This window comes from Euprymna scolopes, chromosome 45, assembly GCF_053919585.1.
Source record: "Euprymna scolopes isolate OS-2025 chromosome 45, ASM5391958v1, whole genome shotgun sequence".
Classification (NCBI taxonomy): Eukaryota; Metazoa; Mollusca; class Cephalopoda; order Sepiida; family Sepiolidae; genus Euprymna; species Euprymna scolopes.
The window spans coordinates 54874508-54884060 of NC_136526.1; the positions used below are offsets into that span (position 1 = coordinate 54874508).

At 37.7% G+C, this 9553-nt stretch overlaps 1 protein-coding gene across 1 annotated transcript in view; it reads left to right on the forward strand.

Moving 5' to 3' along the window:
- The first annotated feature begins 4763 nt into the window (after nucleotides 1-4763).
- LOC145269674 (TPR and ankyrin repeat-containing protein 1-like) overlaps nucleotides 4764-9553 on the forward strand; it is a 199491-nt gene continuing 194701 nt past the window's right edge. The window contains exon 1 of the mRNA XM_080125382.1: nucleotides 4764-5323. Within this exon, the coding sequence (XP_079981508.1) occupies nucleotide 5323 (1 nt within the window). The 5' untranslated portion in view covers nucleotides 4764-5322. The remainder of the gene's footprint in view (nucleotides 5324-9553) is intronic.

Below are 9553 nucleotides of genomic sequence, written 5' to 3' on the forward strand. Positions count from 1 at the left end.
ACATATGTGCATACATGTTTCTGTAATCACCCACGTTGGGGGATTACGTCTTCAATCCCCCAACGTGGGTGATTACAGAAACATGTATGCACATATGTAGCCATTAATGTTTGTATAAATAAAATTAATATATCTATAATATAAAGCTGAATGTTTGTAGGGTTTGTACCCTAATAAAATAAATAATTCGATACAAGCTTCTGAAATGACAAACGCAACAACTTCATAAAAGGTCACAGAAAAGGTTTATTGAGGAGAAAAGGTTTATTGAGGAGAATGTTTGTTTTTTTGTTTTTTTACACGGTGGTCACCACTTATCAAGGCCCGGAAGCCACTCAGGGATAAGGGTTATTGCTAGTACAGTACGTTAGTGTGGAGATTTGATGAAGTGTTTACTTAAGGGGGCGGTTCATTAGGAATTTGTTAACGTTGGACTTGAAGACATCCAAGTTGTAGTCAGGTGGGAAGCAGGCAGACGGAACAGAGTTCCACAGGCGTGCAGAATGTGGTATTTTCCTTGGAAAAAGCTGGACTCCGGCACCTGGTATTATCGCGGTAGTTATTCCAGTGGAATCGTCGATACCATAGAGATAACACCGAGGTGGAGAGAGAGAGAGAGAGAGAGAGAGAGAGAGAGAGAGAGAGAGAGAGACAGACAGACAGACAGACAGACAGACAGACAGACAGACAGAGGAAAAGGAGGTTCGTTCGGTTTGGTGTCTCTCTACGTAAGAATGAGTTGTTCTTCTTTAAACCGGATGCTGGCCGATTTCCTTTGGGGATAGGAAGTATCAATGCGCCGTACCCCTGACTGGTCAAGATGTGGCCGAATAGCACAGGGGAGAGGCATTGATTCGAGGAAGAAAAAAGTCCCATTTGTTTCTGCTACATGTCTGTGTGTGTAAGTGTAAGTGTGAGTGTGTGTGTCTGGTCATTATGACCCCTTAACATTTATTGTTTTGGGCTCAAATCAAGTTATTAAGTTAGATCCATGTCCAAGGAACCTTTATCTAAAATTTCAAGTGCTTAGACCCCCAAATTATCAGAGGAGTTTGGTAGAGTTCTCAAAGGTCAAACCGTTGAACTTTGACCCCTTAACAACCAAATTTCTGGCCAAAATATATATATATTTCGAGTCTGTAGACTGAAAATTGACAGTTATTGCTTAGGGAAATGTACACAGACACAGACACACACACACACAGACACACAGATACACGCGTTCACTTTTATAGATATAAAGATAATATATATATATATATATATATATATATATATATATATATATATATATATATATATATATATATATATGCTAGCAAAAGTACCCGTCATTGACTGGGTTCAAAAACAGCCTACACAAAATGGACTCTGATTTATGAAAGTATGATAGATTATGAAAAGGAAGGGTTGTAAAGAGATAGCTTCGAATTTGGGGGTATCAAAACCAAAGCAGACCCCACAATTTTATTATACCATCCCTATTTAAGTTAAAACATACTTATCAAAGTATTCTTATGTACATCTATATCAAAAACACTTGTACACGTTTTTTTTTTAATTTTCAAATTTTTTATTTGCGATACTTTGTGGACCATGCGCGAACGCAAACCCCACAATTTTAATGAACCACCGTTCTGCCAGATCAAACATACCAATTCCTGTGTCTCGATACATCTATCATTATATGTAATCAGTTTTTTTGTTTTTTTTAAATAGTCAGCCATATAGGAGCCTATTCGTGACCACACACACACACACACACACACACGCACACATACACATTCAGCTTTATATATATATATATATATATATATATATATATATATATATATATATATATGAAAATGTGAGTGTATCTGCCTGTATGTGTACACTTCCCTACCAAACTACTCTGTCAATTTTCGGTCTACAGACTCGAGACATAAGTAGTATTGAGATTTAGGAAAATCTTTGTAATTGGTTTTCGGTCAGAAATTTGGCTGTTAAGGGGTCAAAGTTCAACGGTTTGACCTTTGAGAACTCTACCAAACTCCTCCGCCAATTTTGGGTCTAAACACTTGAAATTATAGATATAGGTTAATTGGACATGGATCTAACTTTATAATTTGATTTGAGCCCCAAATCAATAATTGTTAAGGAGTCAAAATTTAGGTCAAAGTTTTTAAAAAATTGACCTCTGCGATCTCTATCAAATTACTCAGCCAATTTTGGTCTAAACATTTGAAAGTTTACATAAAGCGTATTCAGTCATAGGGCAAGCTTTTTCAATGTTTTTTTAATGACTCATTATAATGCCAGAGCAAGCATATCCATTCCCATGTCTCGATACATCTATCATTATATGTGATCAGTTTTTTAAAATCGTCAACCATGTAGGAGCCTATTCGTGACCACACACACACACACACACACACACACACACACACACACACACACACGGATGGTATAATAAAATTGTGGGGTCTGCGTTCGCTCCTGGCCTCCATAGAATGGATATAGGCACAAACTTTAATAAAGACTTTTCATATCTATCTTCATAAGTATACTTTGATAATTATGTTTCAGTTTGGAGAAATATGGTATAATAAAATTATGGGGTGTTCGTTCGCACTTGACCTCCATAGAATGGAAATATGGCACAAAGTTTAACCAGGCTTTTTAATATAGATCCACAGTATATTGCGATAAGTGTTTCAGTGTGAACAGAACAGGTATGGTATAATAAATTATGGGGTTTATCTATTTTATTTTTACTTTCATCATATTTTGCTTTGGTTTTGATACCCCCAAATTCGAAGCTATCTCTTTACAACCCTTCCTTTTCATAACCTATCATACTTTCATAAATCAGAGTCCATTTTGTGTAGGCTGTTTTTGAACCCAGTCAACGACGGGTACTTTTGCTAGTATAGGAACTTTGTCTGTGTGTCTATGAGTTCGTTCCCTATGGACTCGAAAATGGCTGAAATTTTGCACGAAGGTACTTTATGTGTCTGGTAGTATTCTTAGATAGGTTTTGTATTGGAATGTCTTTGCTAAGTATCGATAATCGATAATCAAAATAAACCGACGAAAGAAGGAACAGGCAGTTTTGACCAGATATTACACCTTACACGCAAGTGCATTTGAGAAGTTTTAGTACCACACAAGCAGTAAGGCCAGGCATATAAAATTAACAGTAGATTCTTTGAGATGACAGGGGCACGTTCAAAATGAATGTTTCTGTTTAGAGCACAATTGAAACATGATACTTGACTTTTACATCAGAAACTTTAATTCAAGCCATCTATAAATATAAAAGCGAAAATGTATGTATGTATGTACGCTTTTCCTCGATGTCCACAAAAGGCTTCTTTCAGAGAAGCGCTCGCTCGCTTCACAACTTCTTAAGACTTTTTATATCATCTATAAATTGTAATATCTCGCAGTTAACCACGGAGCTCGCCTATCTATTTAATTTTATTGACTTTCAAACCTTAATTATTTGACATTTCCCCGCATCAGCACGCGTTACATTCGGTTTTCGGTATAAACAAAAAGCGAAACTCGACTCTAATCACAGGCCCAGAGCCAGTGGTAACTAACGTTTGGTCAATGTCGACTTAGTCATATCAGACGGTAGCTTTCATTTCGAGACGAGGGAGCGGGGTTTTAAAAACAAACAAACCCATTTATTGACCTCATTAAAAACTGTCCCTCACAAAATGCTAACTGCTGAATAGCTATCGCCGTTACGTCAATCAAAAACGCGCACCTGTTTTTTTTTCACACTTTACTATTTTCCAACTGCGCGTCGTCAAGGCTTTTTTTTTCACGGGCACCTGTTTTTTTTTTCACACACACCTACAAACACCCAGGCAACGCCGGGTACCCCTCGCTAGTCTATTATATAAATCTCACGTGTCTGTTTAAATATATGTATATGTATGTATATATGTTTGTATGTCTGCCGAAAACTTTCGATAGAGGCGACAGATTTTCATGAGATTGGTATCGTTTTGAAACGCGACCCTTCGGACGATAAATATCAAAAACTTGTCTAAAATCATTAATTCTTTCACCCTCAACTGGGCACTTTTCTACAAGGGGGGGTCTTTTTTTTAGTCACCATTTTTGCAAGTCATCATATTGGTTGAAATGACTTTACTAATGTCAACGGTCCGAAACTTCCGGTCGTGTCATGGAATAGGGGTAAGACGTCCGGGTTTTCTTTCATTTTTTTTCTGCCTTCGCTTCACGGGTTCGAGCCTTCCTGTCTACTACCACTTTTTTTCTTTTTTGCTCAACACACACCTCCAAACACCCGGGCAACGCCGGGCAACCAGGCTAGTTATATATAAAAAAACAAACACCCGAAACCGAAACAGCTTATCCTGTCTGACTGATTGTCGATGGCGTATCTGCTTTACTCCCTTCACACACACACACACACACACACACACACACACACACACACACACACACACACACACGCGCGCGCGCGCGCACACACACACAGGAAATAAATTGCTTAAAACGCCATTAATCTGGACAATCACATAAAACCGAGACGGGTAACGCAGAACGCACTGTGTCAGTGTGTCACTGATTGCCGATGACGTGCCCTTTTTTACTCCTCTTTCACACACACACACACACACACATAATACACACACATGCACACATAATAACACACACACACAACAACACACACGCACACATAATAACACACACACACACACACACACACACACACACACACACACACACACACACATAATAACGCACACATGAAATGCGTTGGTTAAAACGTCATTATCCTGGACAAAGCACCCGAAACCGAAACGGGAAACGCAACGCACTGTCACCGATTGCCGAAGACGTGTCCGTTTTACTCCCCATATTCACACACACACACACACACACACACACACACACACACACACACACACACACACATAATAACACATGAAATGCGTTGATTAAAACGTCATTATTTTGGACAAACCCCCGAAACCGAAACTGCTTAAGTTATGCTCTGTGTGACTGATTGCCGATGACGTATCCTCGACTCTTACAAAGAAGTACTTGTGTATCATGTGGACAAATAAATAAAACAAAAATTAAATTACGTATTGTGAAATGACTATCTAATGTATGAAGGTAATAATATTTTGTAGTAATAGTAGTCGTCGCAGTAGTGGTAGTAGTAATCTTTTTCCCAGAAAATCGCTCGATTTCTTAGAAAACTGCGAGCATTTCGGCAAATAGTCGTCAGAAAAACCTTCGTCATTTTGTCGAATTTTTTCGAATTGAAAACATCATTAAGATAAAAAGAGAAGTAAGTAAAATATTTTTTAATTACCCCCCTCCCCTCTTCACACACGCAAAATGTATTTAATAAGTTTTTGTATGTAATCGTTACGATTACTGTTTCCACTTCACTTCCGGTTGCTTCATTGATATTTTCATGGTCTGTTTTGTTTATTAAATTGGTTATCTATTGGCACCTATGGCGTCATTTAAAATTAAAGAAAATACATAAATGTCTCTATGATGTATTTACCAGTCACGGAACTAAGATGAAATATTCCAGAAATCACGTAATTTGATCGAGTAGTTTTTATATTTTTTTTGTTTTTTTTTGGGGGGGGGTTGTTTTACTGTACACATAGATTCGAAAAAGTTGTCAAAAGAACAAACAAACAAACAAATATATAACAAATAAATGCTATCAAAGGGAAGATAATTTATTTTTCTACCCAACTAACTGGATAATGTTTTAGTGTTTTTATTTAATGTAACGTGTTTATTCAGCTCGACAAACATACAGTGTTTATCGATTTGCTGGAAAATTCAAAATGGCACCGAACTCTGCTGAACACGGTAAGTTTGGGAAAATGAGTTAAAAATAAAAAAAAATATAAAATACTGTTAGAAACTAGCTCAATATATGTTACCGTGACATACGCTGACATATAATCGGTGTGTTTTTAACAGCATTTTGTATATTTTTTTATTTTTATCTCATTTTCCCAAACTTACCGTGTTCAGCAGAGTTCGGCGCCATTTGAATTTTCCAATACATCAGTAAACACTGTATGTTTTTCGAGCTGAATAAACATTTTACAAAATAAAAAAAAATGGTACTTCTTGGGCGTTGAGTTCCATGGCGACCAGCAGAAAAATTTAATGGATAAATGTTTACTTTAACGGTATTATTATACAAACACCGTGACAGCGTTAGGGTTAGGGTTAGGATTAGGGTTAGGGTTAGGGTTAGGGTTTAGGGTTAGGGTTTAGGTTTAGGTTTAGGTTTAGGGTTAGGGTTAGGGGTTAGGGTTAGGGTTAGGGGTAGGGTTAATTCGCTGTCACGGTGTTTGTATAGTTTTACCACTTTAACTACATCAGAATACCGACCAATAAAATTTGTTTTTTTATAGGTTTTCAGGGTCGCTGACAAAAAATCTGATATTCAAACCCGTCGCAAATTTACCGTTTGCATGGTATTAACCCCCTGAACCCTCGCAATATTTTGTGCCAACTCACCTCACATCGTTTATTTTATTCCTACATGATGCGTTCGTGCATTGAGACGCGCGTAGTAAGGTGACTTGTCACATCGCGGAAGAATTTTTTAGCAGATATTTGAAATAAGAAAGTTTTCAAAAAAACAAAAACAAAATCTGGTTCATTTTTCTGTGTTACGTAGTTTTTGATGCTTTTTTAATTGGTCTAAAAAATTAAGTTTTCACCAGCGGTTTACAAAAGTATTTTTATTCTTCGTTTTTTTTATTTTTGGGGAGGGGGGGGGGGAGGTCAATTATAAAACTTGTATAATATTTAACAGGTGCTTCTGCAGTTTAATTTACCGTTTTTTTCCGTAAGTAACGCGCCGACATACACCGAGCAGAACTTCATCGCCCTACCCCCCAATGTAAACAGAATTTTTGTGAAAAATTAAAGTTCTTCTGCTCGGTGTATGTCGGCGCGTTACTTACGGAAAAAATGGAAAATTAAACTGCAGAAGCGCCTGTTAAATATTGAACAAGTTTTATAATTGACACCCCCCCTCCCCCAAAAAAAGAAAAAGCGAAAAATAAAAATACTTTTGTAAACCGCTCGAGTTTTCCGGAGACGAGTTTTCCTAAATTTATGTATGTATCCATCTCATCTATTTATCTATCTATCTATCTATCTATCTATCTATCTATCTATCTATCTATCTATCTATCTGTTCATCGTGGCCACAAATTTCGTGTTCAATTTAGTACAAAAACTGAAACCGCCACGTGAAAAGTTATAAAAAATTAATTTTTTTCAATTTGTTTTTTTATAATCTGAAAATTAAGTCTTTAATAGATGAAATTAAAAGGAAAAAAGTTTTCAAAAATTAAGTCTTTAATAGATGAAATTAAAAGGAAAAAAAAGTTTTCAAAAAGCGAAAAATTGTGTAATTTGAGGAGGGGTTGCAATCTAGACAACGTCCGCCAAATCAAATGTTATCCCGTGCCAATGCTCTGCTCCCCCCCGCCCTCCCTCGCCTATCTTTCACAAAAAACACCCGTCTAGTTGAAACCACTGTCAGTAATTTTCCCCACAAAAATTCTGTTTACATTGGGGGGTAGGGCGATGAAGTTCTGCTCGGTGTATGTCGGCGCGTTACTTACGGAAAAAAACGGTAAATTAAACTGCAGAAGCACCTGTTAAATATTATACAAGTTTTATAATTGACCCCCCCTCCCCCTCATCCGTGCCTAAATCAAAACGTAAATTCCATGAACAAAGCTTCTTTCTTAGAAGTGCACGCCTGTGGAACTCTTTCCCGTTTGCCTGTTTCCCACCTGACTACAACTTGGATGTCTCCAAATCAAACATAAACAAATTTCTGATGAATCGGCCCCTTAAGTAAGACACTTTATCAAACCTCCATTACTAACGATTACTACAATACTATCTCATTGATTACTGCACACGCAATAACCCTTATCCCTGAGTGGCTTCCGGGCCTTCATAGGTAGTGACCTCTATGTAAAAAAAAAATAAACAATATAAAATAATTTGTTTATTCAATTTTCGCCCCAAACAAGGCACAGTGCCATTTTGAAGTAGGGGGGTGCTATTAGGGACATAAGTTGCAAGGATATTATGAAGGGAGATGAGCAGCAAGATGTTTGTTCACATTACACTTACGATATAGTGCCACAGAGATATGCAAGATGTCTGTTTACATTACTGCATGTCAGTACAGTTGGGAAAGCAGAATCCCGGAAGAGAGTTCCAAAGTCTAGCAGTTCTGGGGAAGAAACTATTAGAGTAGAAGGCTTTCTTACACCTAGGGATCTCTACTGTGAAGGGGTGTGATTTAGCTGCTTGTCAGGTTTTTCGTGGGTATTTACGTTGAGGGGGTGCAAATGCTTGTAGTTCGTCAGAGCATTCACCATTAAAGTACTTGTAGAACAGGCAAAGGGATGCAACATTTCGTCGATGGGACAGAGGCTGAAGCTTAGATGACAGTTCATGACCTATCAAGTTGGCGACTCTTTTTTTAACCCTGTCCAGGAGTGAGAGACAAGTAGCAGATGCACCAGCCCAAATGTGACATACATGGGCGGATGGGGGCCCTATAGAGGTACAGGATAATTTCAGGCATAAGTAGCTTTCTAGCATGGTAGAGGGAGCCCACCTTCTTCGGAGCAGCCTCGTAAAAATCTTGCATTCTGGTGGCAATGAAGTTGCTGAAGGTGTTTTTGATATCGTTTCAGAGGATGTAACCTTCAAAATTCTTCAGGTGTATCTGGTCAAACTCGGGAATAGGCACAGAATTTCAACTGGAACTGTTGTAAACATCGGGGGGGGGGGGTCATAGTTAGTTGAATCACTGAAACTAGAAATGCTTACAAACAAGAAAACTCAACAAACGCAGATGATTCAAGAGTACATAGATGTACATTTTTATTACAAATTGACGGTGCAAGTCTATAAATGGGCCACAACAAATCTTTTATACAATAAAAATCTGAAAAAAATCTTTATAATGTACGTACTTGTCACTGCATGAAGATGTCATATTCCAAAAATCACGTAAATCGATCAAGTAGTTTTTTTTTTTATTTAAGAAAATCAAATATTATCGGAGGTTTAGTTGAAGATTTGGCACGCGCCATCTTGTTTGAGAGATAACGCCACTAACGACCCCTGGTGGAAATATCTGAAACATCTCTGTCTTTTTTCCCGTGGGTGTTATGCCAAAGGGGGAGTTAACACGGCTGCTCTTCTTGTTCCCCTGGTCTCCGTGTGTCAAGGGAAATCACTCTCCCATGTCTATATAAACCGGTGTTCTTTGCCTAAATTCCCCTACGGGACCATTTATTTAATTCATGGGATAGCATGTTCTTGTTCTGTCTGCCACGATTGGATAGATTTCCTACATAACTTGTAATTGTATTTTTAATCGTCCATACTGTTCGACCTTCAGGAAAAGGTTACTTTTGCAACTGAATTTCTCCAAATATGCTGACCACTGCGAAAAAATCCAAATAATACAAAAGATTCTTGAGTTCGGCAAGAC